Source organism: Volvox carteri, assembly GCF_000143455.1.
Source record: "Volvox carteri f. nagariensis unplaced genomic scaffold VOLCAscaffold_17, whole genome shotgun sequence".
In the NCBI taxonomy this organism is placed as follows: Eukaryota; Viridiplantae; Chlorophyta; class Chlorophyceae; order Chlamydomonadales; family Volvocaceae; genus Volvox; species Volvox carteri.
The window spans coordinates 93,070-108,763 of record NW_003307560.1 but is presented as its reverse complement, the minus strand read 5'-3'; the positions used below and the strand labels follow the sequence as shown (position 1 = coordinate 108,763).

Genomic DNA, 15,694 nt, shown 5'->3' with positions numbered 1-15,694 from the left:
GAAGTTTTGTGGGTATGTACAGATCTGGCTTTCCGGTGCGCGTTGCCCCCATACAGTTTTTGCCGAGTAAACCGTGAGTGGACGCCGTTTCTTGCCAGGGCACAATGCGTAGAGGCGTCTTTCGGATTCCCCACGTTTTGCGTTACGACGGCTTTCGATGGCTAGGCATCTTCATTATGGGAATGGTGGCATTTGGAAAGCGAGTTTGGTATTGTATGCATGGATGTGGCCCGCGGATACTGCAATAAGGCGGGCATGGCTGAGGATTCGGCGTTCAATGGGAAGATGCAAGGTACACTAGATTGTAGTTTTAATTCTGCTTGAAATGTATGCATGATTTTGTGGCTTTGGGGCAGTCCAGCAGGTTTCGCGGTGGACACGGCGTACTTCCTGGTTAGCCAGCATGGATTTGATTTGATGGTCACTTCTATCACTGGAATCAGTTGAATGATTGATGTTATAGTGAATTGTTACCAGTTGTTATGGATATTATTATACACATGATGTCCTGGTACGTGTTGAGAGCAATAGAGGAGGCATGCTCTGGAGATGCATATTGCGACGTTCCACACGAGGTACTTGTCAGAGCGCGGTGCACGGTGGCCGAGAGAGCACCTTGTAGCAATAGCTCCTGGTGGTTGTAGTTACACGTTTTATGAGTGGGAAGTGCGCATTAGGAAACGTGCACACCTACATACTGTTTTGCGAATCTCCAAGCCAACATTGCAAATTTCGAGGCCGTTGTGTTTTCACCACGTCATAGGACGTGCTAGCATGTATTTTAAGGAATGTAAGGAATATACAGTGAACAATGGTGATAACCTTATTAAACCATATTACTATGTAAACCAGGTCACGCGTAAAGATTACAAACCCATGCTTGCAACTTACCTGCCCCTACTACCACTTCTGCATCGGATCGTCACACCGCATTATCCTACCCCACCTGGGTGCCAACCAAGAAGAAACTGAAAACGTGAAAATCCAGCACAATCCAAGAAGCCACGCTCCAACAAAAAACGCCGTCCGGTCCCTTGACCATCACACCTAACGTGCATGAGAATTCAGCTGCTTTCGAAAATGCCCATTCGAAAATGCCCAAGGCATACAACTGGTTACACTCCTGCTACGCGAACTGCACAGCGCAGGTACTACAGCAGCGACAGCGATTGGATGGCTGCCCGCTCCTGGTCTAGCTTCCGCTGCAGCTTGGGACCTTCCAACAAGCCTTCCACCTGCATGATGGCGGCGCGGTGGGCGAGGTAGGTCGATGGGCACAGAGCGCCTCTCATGAGTCCCCATCTATCCAGTAGCCGCCCTCCCCAAGCGCATGCTCATGAAAGGCCTTTCCTAACACGGCACGAGAAGGTTCCTTTTAGGGTGGACTTTGGGTGTTGGGTGGAAGGAACGTCCAAAGCCACCCCACGGCGCCGAGACAACATTTCTGCTCTTCTTCCCGAAAGGTCACCACCCGCCGTTGTGGCACATCCGCACGACTGCCTCACCTGTCGAGCCGTCTGCAGCACCGCACCGACGATGATGAGGAGGCTGGTCGTGCCCAGGCTAGTACCCAGGATCTGCACACATGCACTGTCGTATAGCTGCGCTGCCACCGCTAGGGCGCCCAGGCATGCACCACCCCAGAACTTGCATTGCAGCAGCTTGTTGCGCAACTCCCACTCGGTGGGCTCCCCAGGGACAACACCCTTAAGGCCCACGTTCATCTGGTACGGCCGAGTGTCAAAGTTTCCCGTTGGGACAAGAAACAGAGTAAGCAGTCAGATCTCCGGGCTTTCCGCTCGACCGTAAACGGTGTAAAAGAACACAGAAAAGGTGTTCGGGCGAGGGTTTATAATTATAATAGGACTGTGGCACGTCCCAGGCGTCGTAAAGACTGAAGGTGCCGTGCTAATATTCAGCTTCTCATGCCATAATTTGCGCATTGCGCCTGGCACGCATACCCCCGGTAGCCCCCATGAACGAATGCGCACCATGTTGAAGTACTCGGCCATCTCCTTGGGGTTGATGGCCCCCAGAGGCAGGAACTCCAGCGCAGCTACAGTGAGGCCGTAGCCGACAAGGCCCAACGGGCTTACTAGAGCTGAGGACAAGGCCGCCGCCGCACCCGCGCCGCCGCCGAGCAACTCCACTAACTTGGGAAGAAAACCAAAGTATGCTGCGCCACCGAGCACGATGGACTGCGAAGTAGTCAGCATTGTCGGTTACGGAGGAAGGCGCTTATCACCGAGCAGTGTCCATCGGTAAGAGAGTGTTTCATCAGGACTGACAAGGCATTTAAGCATATCCTGGGGTGTTGCACGCGTATATCGAGAGCAACAGTCGCCTGGCAGATGGCACAGGCATGTCGTTCTCCTTTAACCTTCAGCCTAGTCCTATTAATCCTCTGCTATCCCCCTAAATTGCCCATCCCTTGCCACCTCACCATCATGCCATTGGAGTTGAGTTGGATGGGGAAGTACTCAGACGGGCGAGCGCCCCCAGCATTAGAGCCTGAACCCACGGTCCTGGTTCCTGCGACCCCGGATCCCGCACCCGAGGCGGTGCCAACTCCAGGCAAGGATAGGGGTACCCCTCCACCCGCTACTCCTCGCTGCGACCGCTCGCTGCTCTTCTTCTGTGCCAGAATCCGTGCCTGAGCGATGAGGTCTTGCTGCGGGCAAGTGAAGCGCCCGGAAGAGGGCGGAACGAACGAACAGCACCTATAAAGAGGGAACCCCAGCCATGGCTACCTCCCGAATATAGCGCTGCAACCGCTCTCGAGGCCCCCAGATGGAGATATAACAACTGCCAACATATTTCAATCGGATAGGAAAAGGCTAAAACCCTCCGCGCTACGCTGCCCTGCACCCACGTGCGCTGGAATTTGCACCGATCCAGCACACTCATTCGCACATACCATCTCCATCACGCCACCTACCAGTCCGCCGCCTCCGCCACCACCACCGCGCGGCTCGGGGGGCGGAGGTGCGCTGGTTGCATACTGCACCAGCGGCAGCCTCAGCTCCGCAGTGGAGAGCCACACGGAGGTCAGCACAAGCGCCAGGTAGCCCCCCAGCATGGCCGCCAGGCGGGCGGGGGATAGTAGGCTCGTGTCCAGCGAGCACAGCACCGTGTGCAATGTGGACGCGTATTCTGTGCCGCAGCCGAGATGAAGGGCGCGGGATTACCGGAGACAGGATCCATTGAACGAGGTTTTTTGAAAAAATGTGATGGACTAGGAACAATCGAGTCGAAGCAGGCAGCAAAACGAGGATGGCAGACTAAGATGGGCCGGATTAGAGCCGCTCCGTTGCAAAGGTGTGGCAAGAATAGCACCAGCCGAAGTAGCTAATCCTATTAAGGAAATGAATAACAGGCAGCGGCCAGGCCAGGCCAGCCGCGGAGACATAGCTGCCCACCCTTACCGCCGACCATCCGTTAGTACACACCCTTGTCCTGTCGCACACGACACAGGGGCTGGCCCACCGTAAATATCCAATCACTTCAAAGTCGGCCACAGAATCCCTACAAATCCAGGACCCTCTCTCGCTTGAAGCCATTCACCCTATCATTGCGGTATGTGTGACGAGCGCTGAGGGGTGAATGCCGCGGTGCGATGGTGTATGCGCTCACCCGTGATAATGCTGGAGCAGATGACCAGCGAGGAGCCATTCCCCAGACCAAAGGCCGTAATGGTGGAGGCGCACATGTGGATGCAGGCACTGCCCGCCACCAGCGCCAGGACGGTCTGTGGCACAAACATGCCGCCACCGCCGAGCACCGCGCAAGGCTCCAGCTCAAAAGCGCGTACAAGGCCCTGCTCATCCGAGCACGGCATTTGAGGCCGGAGGTTAGGACGGGATGTGGTCACGAGTCTATTGGAAAGTAGCGAGGGGGCCTGGGATGAGAACTGTCAACAATTACGCAGATGCGAGAAATTGCATATGTTAATGCAAGGATAGATAGATACCCGGGATAAGCTCAAGGGAAAAACAGCCCAGGACAATCAGGAGGTGCAAAAAAGGTAGAACGTTCTTCTAGGATGCACCCTCCTGTAAATCCCGATGCAAAGCTGGCCGGACAGCCCTCCCACCCTCCTTGCCTTTCCTTCCTATCAGGCTTCCAACCACCTACAAGATACACCGCAAAACACAGAGCGACGAGGTTGGTGGTGGAGTTAATGAGCGCCTCGCCCGTGCGTCCCTCCTTCCGGGCCTCCCGCAGCCGACTAAGCCAGCTCAGGCCCGGCAGTGTGGCCATCTCCTGGGGTAGCACCAGCGCGACCGCCAGCAGGATGGACGCGTTTACAAAGGGAGATATGCCCAGATCGAACAGGGAGGCGGGAATGTCTTGAGCCTGACCATAGAGCGCCTTGATCAGCCGCTCACCTGGGGCGGAGTGAAGTGACGGCGGGAAGGGGGCAGAGCTTAGGCATGCACGGTTCAGGTTCTATGCAATGATAGGCTTGATGCGGGAGCAATTGCTGTGCTCGCGCTGGGCAACTGGCAAACGGCTAGGGACGGAGGCGACACCATGTAGACCATGGTGTGAGATCATGTAAATTGCCTAAAGCGGAGAGAGGACGAGGTCAAAGGTGTTCGTGGGGGAATTACAGAATGGTGGAATGATGGGAAGAGGCTACCCCGAAGGCACAAAGCTGATGGATGACTTTGTCACGCCATTCCATCTCAGCTTGCCTATGTACACGTGACGTGTAAACAAAGCCTCCCAGCCCAGATGCCCCCATGCTTTGCCAGGAAGCCCTCCATGCCCCACCCCCTGCAGCCACTAGACCGCACCCACCTGCTGTGCTCGCCCCTGCGGTAGACACGAGTGCCAGATCAATTCCTGGCATTGGAATGAAGTGGCCGCAGCGGATGATTGCCAACAGGCCCACAGTCAGCACAGCCCGCGTGAGGATCTCGCGGTAATAATAGTAGAAGCGTGCCAGGTTCCCCAGCCATCCTCCACCCCAACCCCAAACCCAGGCAGGGAAGGAACCCGGCTGCGGCCTGCGGGTTTACAGATATGTGTGAAGATAGGGTTACATGGGGGTTTGAGTCAGGTGGGTGGCTGCGAAACGGGGGTTGAGGCTTATGCGGAGGCTTCGCGGGGGTGCTTCTTTACGCTGGAGCCAAAACTGCCCACAGCCGGGGCTGCTCAGGGGACCCATGCAGAAGGCAGAAGGCACCCAGCAGGTTGCTCACCCAAAGCTGGCCGAGTTCATAGCCTGGCAAACAAGCGGCTGATCTTTCGAAGCTCCGCCGCCAGCTTCTGACGTGCGTAATCTCCGTTGGCTATGGTGCCGATGACCAGGTAGCTGTTGCTTGCGATGGTACTGACACAGCAGGTCGGACGTATAGATGCCCCGTTCACGCCAGCGCTGAGCCCCTAACGATGCAGACGTGCAAATTGTGCGAAGGCACGAGCGACTCCTGCCAGGAAAAGGCATGGTAGGACTTGGTAGCAGCGCTGACATTGTAGAAGCCATGTAGAAGACAAGATTTGGAAGGGAATCGGAGCTAAGTCAACGCTCCTACGTTCAGGACCTCCAAAAGCGGGCTAGAGCAAGTGTCTATTATACACTTAACTAGTGAAAACATTGCTATTTGACAGGAGTCTTAGTACCTCTGTACCTAGGAATAGCAGCTTGATTAGCCGTTTGCGAAACACGGCGAAACTGAAGTGGTTAGGGATATGTTTGAGAGCTTCAACCCGCTATGGGCCAGAACTATGGTTATGACATTATGTACATGCGTAATGTACTTTCTTATCGTAATTCTTGGTTCAAACCTGTGAAGTTGCAATTTGGATTTGCAGATGTCACCTAGCACCAGACCTACCCCAGCAACACATCACGTTGTTTCGGTGTACATGCCTTATAGCGTCGATGCATAGGTCCCGGTTCGCAGCACCTCGCCCGAAATCGCCCAGCTTACAGCCAAGCCGGGACTTGCCACGACACATCCCTCAGAGAGTAGACCAGCGGTTTAACGCAACAGTCCAGTCCACAGCCAAAATGAGTTCAACGGCAGATGCCAACTACGGTCCAGCACCCGACGGGGCTGCGGGGCCGCCCAAGCTGCCTACTCGGTTCTCCTCCCTAGCTCGCCTTCCCCCTGGCTCCCTGAGCTCCGCCTACGCGGACCTCTGCAGCGGCCCCTGGCCAGGTCCCTGCCAGCTGCCGGTGGTGTATCATCCGTCTTACAACATTAGCTTCTTTGGCGTGGAAAAGCTGCACCCATTTGACTCGTAAGTTGTTACAAAGCGACTAAGGACCTCATAACACTATCGTCGTCGTCGACTTTGCGTATTACCATACGCGTAGTGCTGATTGGCTAACGTATCCGGCGTGCTCCACAGTTGCAAATACGGCAAAGTGATGTCTGCACTGAAGAAGCAGCACGTGCTGCGGGAGGGTCAGGTAGGTTCCCACAGATTCGCGCTGTCGGCTAGCAAGTGCAGGGCTACGGATATACGGCCCACTTGGCCAGGTTACGGCAGGCCCAATTCTTATGCGGTGTGACCGGAAGAGCGCATAGGGCAGAGGCGCAGAACATAGGGCGCCTGCCTGATTCCCAGTTTGCTGGCGGGAAGTGGTAACATGTAATCGGCCGAACCGCTGGGCCTCAATTGGGGCCTGATGCGGAGTAGGAGGGTGCTGGTGCGAAGGGGCCGGTGCCGGGTACGGTACTACAGTCGGAGGCGCTCGTTTGGGTGTCCTGGGTGTGTGGTGTTCTGGCCTCACCTTTGCGGCAGCAGTGAAGTGGATGAGGCCTCGTGTTCAAACGTGGGGCCACGCAACCACCATGTTGACCCTCCCTCCTAATCTGTCCGAGTGGGACACCGCGTGGCAATCTCTCCTTAACCCCCATCTCTTTCCGTTCCCGCTTCTTTTACCGCCCTCAGACGGTACAGCCGCGGGAGGCTTCCCTGGAGGTTCTAGCTGATGTGCACACGCAGGACTACCTGTACCGGATACACTACCACAACTTCACCATAGTGCAGGTGGGTGACTAGCTGGCTATCGCCTGCCAGGGGTGGGTGGGTTGATGACCCGTGGGTCGGAGCTCGGCCGTGGCCTCGCTTCGGTGCTCTAGCCGGAATCCAATCCCCATGTAGCTGACGCAGTGATGTCACCGCCTGCACGCCTCTGGATGGGACACTTGTTGCCCTCAGCCCGTGGCTTGGCTCCTTACCGGCTGGCTTACTGGCTGGCGCCGTCAGTCCGTGACCGCTGACCCTCGCACCGGCTCAAGCCCAGTGGTCATTGCTGCTACGTTAGCCTGCCATGTATCGATACACACACGCATACATCTCGAGTTCATCACAACGTTATTTTGCGTGAGCTTGTATACTAATCACCTTACACCGTGACGTGTGCTATGTATTTCTCTGGCACACACACCTCGACCCCAATAGGTAACCGAGCTGGCGGCTTTATCGCTGTTACCCAACAAGCTGCTGCAGTGGCGCATTGTGGCACCCATGAAGTAAGGCGGCTGCCTCGGGAGAATGGAGGGCCCTGGTCTGCAATATATTGCTTGGCATGGGATGGGAAGGCCTCGAGGGCTGGGTTGGTTCAGCTTGCATAGCGCGTCGTATACCTTGGCGGCGCAACCGGGCCCCGTGCACGCAGGATGTCACGTCACATGCTGCAGCAGGGCTTTAAGGCAGTTCAAAACCCAGTCAGAGCCCAGCCGGCCTAGCCGAATTAACTAAGGCATGTCGCGGGCAGGAGCGAGCAGCAGCCCCCTAAGTATTCCAGCTGGCCAAACACAGCAGCAACGGCAGCAACGGGCGCATCAGCCCACAGCCGACCGTTCCTCCTTTACTCCACTGCGACGTCCCCAGCCGGGCTCTTCCGTCCGCTTGCGACACTATACCAAGCTAAGGACAGAGGACAGGAAGTACAAAGGCCTCCCATCACCACCACCACCGCTACCACCACCGCCTCCACCACCTGGATTTGTCCTTTTCTGCTCGGCCAAGTGGCTAGGCTAGGGCGGCGCACTCCGGCCAGCCACCCAACCTGCCAGCGAGAACCCGCACATTAGGCCCTGGACTACCCGGACTGGCACAGACTAACAGCACTAACTGGACCACCGACCTACTACGCCCGACCGGCTTTCCTCCTCCCCAGTACCGGTCTGTCATAACCACGTTCTTGTTATCCGCAAGTACGGGTTCTCTCGTCGTTTCCATTAGCGCTGTACTTGCCACTCCTGGGCGTTCACGTTCGGGTAAGGACTGGGCTTGCAGACATGTGCGTTGCTTAACCCTCCCCATTTCCTTGCCCCCGCCACAGGCTTCATGTCGGTGGTACCATGTTGGCTACTGGTCTGGCTCTGGAGCGAGGCTGGGCCATCAATATAGGGGGTGGCATGCACCACGCCAGCTCCAGCCGGGGCATGGGCTGGTGCCCCTTTGACGACATCGTGCTGGCGGTCAGGCGCGTACGGAAAGCGGCGGGGCGGCTGGTGGTCCTGTACATCGACCTGGACGCACACCAGGGCAATGGAGTGGAGCGGGTGTGTGGGGTGGGCGGGTAGGGTCGTATGTGAGGTTAAAGGATTAAAATGATTAGTTAAGAGGAAAACAAGGGTGAGTGAGTGTGGCAATAGGCGAGGCGGCTGTACGGCAGGGAGTCACGTGCGCGCCTTTGAGCTGAGCCGGGAAGCAGAACAGAGGGTTATGTGGCAATTCGGGGGCATCAAGACCTGCATTGCGGCCGTCTGGAGTTCTCTCTATTCTTACATGATCGAGCTGTGCATTCCCCTCAACCCGCCCATACTGTTAAACGCGCCTATGCCCCCTCGCCCTCCGGTAACCTGCCCTCGCAGGATAAGCTGCAGCTGCCAATGGAGGATTTCTACATCATCGATTTTTACAACGCGCGCATCTTCCCACTGGATGACGAAGCCAAACCCGCTATCGACATCCCCGTGGAGCTGCGCTTCGGAGCCGATGACGACGAAATCCTGGGGCGTCTGCACGCCGCGCTGGCAGTTGCCGCCAGAACCCTGCCGCGCCCCGACCTCGTTATCTACAATGCAGGCACCGACGTGTTGGCAGGCGACCCGCTGGGTCGACTGGGCATGACTGCGGCGGGTGTGGTGCAGCGGGATGAGGTGGTGTGGCGCTGGTGCCGTGACATGGCTCGTGCCCCCGTGGTCATGGCGCTCAGTGGCGGCTACACGCGTGAGTCGGCGGGGGTCATCACGGCGTCCATCAGGAACCTGTTTGAGAAGTTCGGTCTGGGGGTGGATGACGTGGCGGCCGGGAGCGGCGGCAGCACGGTGGAGGCATCGCAGGCGGTCGCGCCAGCGGGCCCGGGGGAAGACGGGGATAAGGGTGGTGCGGGGACACCAGCAACGGCAGGGGGCTTAGAGATGCAGGGTGGGATGTGGGGCGAGAAAGTAGAGGTGCAAGCGAACGCAGCAGATGCGGGGCCGGTATCGAACTAAGGGTGGGTGAGTGAGTCATGCGCAATCAGCCACGATATACTGAGTGGTTGGGCATTGGGAACGACTGTGCGGCTGAGGACTGCTGTGAGCGCCGGGACGAGGGCATGCGACGAGGACATGAACCGGGGTGTATCAGTGATGAAAGAAAGAGGAGGCCTAAGCTCGCACTCGTTCAGGGCCCGTGATTTGCTTCGACACGGACGCGCTCCGTGTGTGGAAACCGCCGCCGGACGGGTTCTGACAGGCGCGAGGTCGTCATGCGCCTGCGGTGTCGGTGGAACGCCTGTATAGCAATCTGCATGGGTAATGAAAACTGTTTGGGTGCTTGGCATTGGAGTTCCATGTGCTGTATGTCCGTATGTAACTCGCAGAAACACAGGCTGATGGAGTGGTTACGCAAGTGCTGAAGCGTTTGTCATTGCCTGGCCCCTTCCTGGGGCTCCGGTTCTGTAAAAGGTCGCCTAATTGAAGGTTGCCATGTGGAGGCAAGTGACTGGATGCGACGGTTGGCTGAGATTCTCACGCGCGTAGTGTAAGGTGGGAGGCACTGTATGCCCTCTCGCGTTTGTACACAAGATTAGGAGACTCAAACTGGATATGTGGTTTTCTGGCACACCATACAGGAGCGGATACCCTGCCGCGCGGGAAGGCTGACCTACGGTCTATGGCGCAATATTGCACAATACCGTTGACGTTAAAGTTCGTCAAGTTGTCAGGTGTAGGGTACCAGTCTTCCTGAGAGTTGATGAGGCCGTTGCATGCGGCATGGAGGCATGGGGCATGTATTGGGCTTGTGCTAACCAGGTGCCCGGGACAGGCTGTGTGGCGAGGTACGGACAGTTAGCTCTCAAGACAGTTGCAGGCCAGTGGGCGCTCAGCTGGGACGCAATTCGCGCAAAGTGCGAAATCCTGCCTGTTGCTTGGCTTACCTTTGTCGCGCGGCGACACATATTTGCATTGAGGTGCGACCACAGAAATTTTGCAAGGCCTTCTTACAACTTTTGTTAGAGCTGTACAGGCCAATTATGTTTTTTTATCATTTGTGCGACGCAATTTGCTAATGACGTGACGGATTGGCCTCGCCGTGGGCCGCTTGCAACTGAAAACAGTTGGTGTTATCAACTGTCCGTTTCCTTTTCCTGCCATGAGATCTAAATCCAAAAGGAGCCAATTAATAGTCATATACCAAGACAGTTTGCCACCGCACGGCAACCCATCTGCACACCGAGTTGACAGCATCTCACACGTACTGTATGATTGTACGGCGCAAGTACGGCGCGCGGATTGCGGCTGCATGTCTCCTTGTCCGCCCTTGTGTCTTAAATAACACCACACTCCACAATTCGCTATAATACAATCCTTAATGACCAAACAGTATCGAAAAAATCCTTTTGCGGCGCAAACCTCAGTCATATTCGTAGCCCAGGCTTACGCAAGAAGCAAATCGCCCCCCCTTGAACTCCCACACTGCCAATGTCCATGCCACGGGCCTGGCTCCCTGACCTGCTGCGCAACCCCACAGGTCGCCCGCAGTGAAACCGAATGCCGTAGCCACTCCTCACCCGCTGTCGATAGCATCAGCTGCCTCACATTCTCTAGCCAAGTGCAGCTGCAGCATTCAGCATCCCGCTATACCTTTTAGCCGCACATCCAGCCAACCTGGGAACCCATATGCAAGAGTGTGCTGCCTGATGTTGCGCTGCGAGCTCACCCTGCCGTCCCGCGTCACCGGACTGGTGGTCCGGGAGATACCCGCTTGCCATGCGGCCTTCTCGCCATCGGCACCTGCAGAGTTACCAGCGCCATCACCGCCATTACCATCACCACCACCCATTACTCCACCAATAGCACCAGCACGATCACCAGCAGCGACACGGTCAGGCCAGGATGCCGTGGTGCAGGGCGAATACGCCGCTGCCGCCACTGAGACGCTTGTCTTCTTCGCCGACCGGATTCACGTCCTCGAGGGCGGTTTCGGACCCCGGCCGTTCCGGCTGGGCCCGCAGCTGCAGCTGACGGACGCCAGCAGCCGCACTCTGCACCGCCTGTGTGACAGCACACCCTGCGCTATCTACGAGCCGCTCTCCGGCAGCGTGCTGTTCGTGGAGGGCTATGCCATCATGCGCCTCGACGCCCGCAACGTCGTGTCCTTGCTGGCGGGCAGCAGCGCGGACTGCGCGCGGGCCGACGGGCCGCCGCGTCTGGCGCGCTTCCAACACATCCGCGCCATGGCGACCGACGGCCGCGGCAACGTGTACGTGGCAGAGACGCATTGCATTCGCAAGCTGACGGTGATGGTGGCGGTGACGCCGGCAGCAGTTAACGGTGGCGGCAGCCTCAGCAGGAATAGCAGCGGCGGCAGTTCCAATGGGAGCACAGCCACGTCATGGGCTGGGGCCGAAGATGCGGATGTGAACCTGGACGCCACGGCTGGTGGCAACGACGGCCTTGGGGACGATGGTGGTGGAGGTGGCGGCGGAGCCATCGCCGGCGAGGGGACTTTAACTTGTACAACAGTCTTAACTCTGCCCGGATCTGCACCGCCGAGGGATCGGTGGTACGCACTGATGTACGACCACGCCACGGATTGCCTGCTTGCTGCCACCGACACCGCGGTTTTTGGGCTTCCGCAGCGGCAGCTGGCGTACGAAGGCATGCCGGCTGCAGTCGCTCACAGCGGTGTCGTTAATCGCGGAGCGACCCGCTTACAAGCTGCCGCCACCGTCGCCGTAGCACCGGCAGCGGCGCCGTCAGCAGCGCTACAGCTGATTGCGGGTAATGAGGACATCCGCGGTCACGCGGACAGCCGCGGCTCTACTGCACGCTTCCACTCCATCTCCGCGCTTTTGCCCACAGGCGATGGTGTCGTCTTGATCGCGGACGGCACCGGCATTCGTCAGTTGGGTGTACAGACAGGAGACGTGCGTACGGCATTGCCGGAGGGCACTGTCCCCTACGAGCCCTCCTGCTTAGCGGTCCTGCCGCAAGGTTGCCTGGCGGTGGGCAACACCGCCTACAATCCCAACACACTGCTCTTCCTCGGAATCGGTTTCCGGCAGACAGCGGTGGGGGCATTGCGACCTCTGAGGTCAGGCCTGGCGCGAGGAGTCAACGACCTGCACTCCGTGCGGCCGAGGCTGCGCTGGGAAATGCTTATGTTATCGCCTGGCGACGGTGCCGACAGCTGCATCGGTGCCGATAGGGGCCCGGGGTCGGCAATGGTGGTCGTGCGTGTGGGTGAGCTGCGGCTAGTGGTGCACCGGGCTGTACTGTGCGCTGGGTCAGACTACTTTCAGCAGCTGCTTGAGGGGGGCTTCAAGGAGTCCGCTCCCTGGAGGGCAGCCACCGACGGAGTTGCTGAGGTGGCCGTGACGGTGGAGCTGCCGGAGGCTGATCCCGATGCCGTCACGGCGCTGCTGTGTTACCTGTACACCGGCAGCCTAGAGGTTCCGGAGCGGTTGCTGCGCCCTGCCACAGAGCTTGCAGGTCGGCTGCTGATGGTGGATGCACGCGCGGAGCTGCAGCAGCGGCTGCTGGCGGTGGCATGTCCGGAAACAGTGGTGGAGGATTTGGTATGGGCGGAGCGGCACAACCTGGGAGCGCTGCTGGAGGGGCTGGTGATGTACTATGCGGAGAACTCAAGACGCATGGCGGCGGCGGCACCGACGGCGGCGGCCCTGCAGCGGCTGGCGGAGGACAGCCCTGGCCTGGCGGCACGGCTGCTGCTGGCAGTCTCGGCCTCTCGGTGGTGAAAGAAGTGGAGTGGAAGGCGAAGGCGTGGCGGGCGTGGGGGCGTAGGAAGCGTGGAGAGCGTGAAGGCATGGGGGCACGAAGGCGAAGACGCGTTCCGCAAAGGAGGGTTAAACCGTGAGCGCCATACGGTGTGTGCGTTGAGAGGGCTTACTGGCAGCTAGAAGCGGAAAGGCGGCAGGCGAATGAGGTAAGGCTAGGACTTCGTTCCTTTGGCTGATCAAACCAGCGCGTCCTCCGGATGGCGGTGTCAACTTCACGCGCGCGTCAAGACGAGATACGTATGGCGAGAACGGCAAAATTAATTACTTCACGTTTGCGTACATGGACAGGAAGGAGGCGCTAGTTTTCGGCGTGAATATGCTGCGCAGGCGCAGGATTGTCACGCTCGGGGGCCTAACACGCTTCAGCCGATCATGGGAAATGGCCACCATGTCCGGTATCCCCTTAGCACTCCCAGGATATCGGCCAGACAATGCGCCAATCGCCGGGGCCCGCAGCATGGCTTGGCCGCAGGCAAAAAGCCGGATGTGTGAGTGGTATGTCACGTGAATGGGCGCGTCTGCGTGCCTCGGAGCGCGGGCTCTTGGTGCCTCCATGGCCTTTGGAATGTCCCTGCAGATGGCCCAGATAATTGACCGCTACACAGGATTACAGCCGTACGTCTAGACCGGGGAATCCGTAAGGGTGACGGGGGTGCATTCCATGTGCCATGCAGTCCAGGCCAGTGCGCTTTTAATGATCTTTGGCATCGAGAAATGTTATCTATTAAACGCGGCGCCCAGGTGCTGTGCTGCAACTTGAGCAAAGGAATTTTGAACCACCAGAAAGCAGGTATATGGCGGGTATTCAAGGCTCCAGTGGAAGAAATTCGGGGCCGTAGCACGGGGTAGCAGGGTGAACGCAAGAATCATGGAATCTTTACCGAAGAGACGCACACCTGCCACTCATCGCGTATGCATCAACGGCACCCAAATTCCTACGCCATTTATTTCATGTTTCATGAACGTCGTACTTCTGCGAAAAAACTGTACCTCGTGGCTAAAGCAAAAGTCCAGCATGCTTTGTTTGGATAAGCAGTACTTATCAGCAGTGCTTTCGTCTCAACAGCCATGGCGACACCGGTGCCAATTGATAGGGTGTCGGATTTTCAGGCAGGGCTCTGCCGCTGCGGCGACAGCTGCCACATTTGTTGCCTTGGTTTGTTCCTTCCTTGTGCGCTTTATGGTGATTCATATCAGAGATTGTTCGGGGAGGGCTTCTGGTCACGATGCTATCTGTACACGTTCTGCTGTTGCTGTTTCCGGTGTTGCTTTGCGGCGAATACAAGGAGGACATTACGCCTAAAATATGCTATCCAAGAAGCTCCGTGCAGCGATATCTGCGTGCATATCTGGTAATGTGTTCGTACTTCGTCATGTCAATTGCAACTTTTAGCAACAGACACGTCGTTTCACCGCGAACTGCAGGTGTCCCGTATGTGCGTTGTGCCAAGAAGCACGAGAGCTACAGTATCGTGGCATGCCAGCCCCGGCTGCATTTGCTTAGGTACAACAGCTGTACGAGTGATGCGTACTGCCAGTGACTTAGCCACCAAACCTCACAGCCGGCAGCTCCCAGGACGCTCCAAGAGAGTTATTGTGACTAGATTCTGGGGTCCATTATAAATGACGGCAATAAGCCATAGAACATATATTGTACATATCTTTTGTTTAAGTATGTTGATCCATATGACTCCCCTTTTTCCCCTTCTGTCGTGGGCGCGTGTATTTAATCATTTTGCATGCAAAGAACAAGCTAACGCTTAAATTCAAACGTGTCTAACTACGAGCGGCGATGGCGCTGTAGTGCGCCTTTAATTGTGGTCGGAGCTGTCGGAGTTCTTCATTGTCTTTGCAGGTTACGGTTGCGTCAGGGATGTCGCAGTGATGAAATAGTCCGCGGACTCAATTGCTACTTGCAAATACACAGCAGCAATAATGCGAGGATATTGTTGCTAATTAGGAGCAAGGAGCTGAGGTGGGCTTGGAGTTGCCGCGCTATGCTTCAGAAAGCAAGGTAACCTCTTGGCGTTGGGACTTTAGTATTTGTTTGCTTGGCTCCGCGTGGAACTCATTGCCCATGGCATGGAACTTGCCAAAATGGCGAGCTCGTGATTACTCATCAGTTTGGGCAGTTAGGGGGGATGCCGTACCGGCCCGACTGCCAGTTTGCCGCCACCCTGCAACCCCACCACAAACCACCACATGCGTCGGACATCACCTTAGCGGGACTGAGGACTTTCCCTAATTACCTATGTGGTTGCCTTTCTGGATGTAGCTAAGGCGTATGACTCCCTTAACCGTGATTTCTTGTTTGGGACGATGGAGCCAATGGGAGCAAGAGAAGGCCTGCTTGTCTGGGCCCGGCGCTTGTTAGCTGACACAAATTCAGTCGCTCTATCTGGTGAATGGGCACGAATTTAGGCCGGTGCGTAT

The 15,694-nt window shown here is 57.2% G+C and overlaps 2 protein-coding genes across 2 annotated transcripts; one reads left to right on the top strand and one right to left on the bottom strand.

The window, feature by feature from the left end:
* Nucleotides 1–1,151: 1,151 nt before the first annotated feature.
* VOLCADRAFT_90455 (uncharacterized protein) lies at nucleotides 1,152–5,479 on the bottom strand (the record flags this gene model as incomplete). The annotated part of the gene is made up of 9 exons (XM_002949983.1): nucleotides 1,152–1,235; nucleotides 1,506–1,724; nucleotides 1,992–2,198; nucleotides 2,444–2,671; nucleotides 2,939–3,153; nucleotides 3,634–3,817; nucleotides 4,135–4,388; nucleotides 4,804–5,012; nucleotides 5,208–5,479. 9 exons carry the CDS (start codon nucleotides 5,477–5,479, stop codon nucleotides 1,152–1,154), a joined length of 1,872 nt encoding a protein of 623 aa, XP_002950029.1.
* A 540-nt stretch (nucleotides 5,480–6,019) lies between these two features.
* On the top strand, nucleotides 6,020–9,467 carry VOLCADRAFT_59975 (uncharacterized protein; the record flags this gene model as incomplete). The annotated part of the gene is made up of 6 exons (XM_002950099.1): nucleotides 6,020–6,252; nucleotides 6,364–6,424; nucleotides 6,910–7,008; nucleotides 7,423–7,493; nucleotides 8,309–8,531; nucleotides 8,868–9,467. 6 exons carry the CDS (start codon nucleotides 6,020–6,022, stop codon nucleotides 9,465–9,467), a joined length of 1,287 nt encoding a protein of 428 aa, XP_002950145.1.
* Between the last annotated feature and the right edge of the window lie 6,227 nt (nucleotides 9,468–15,694).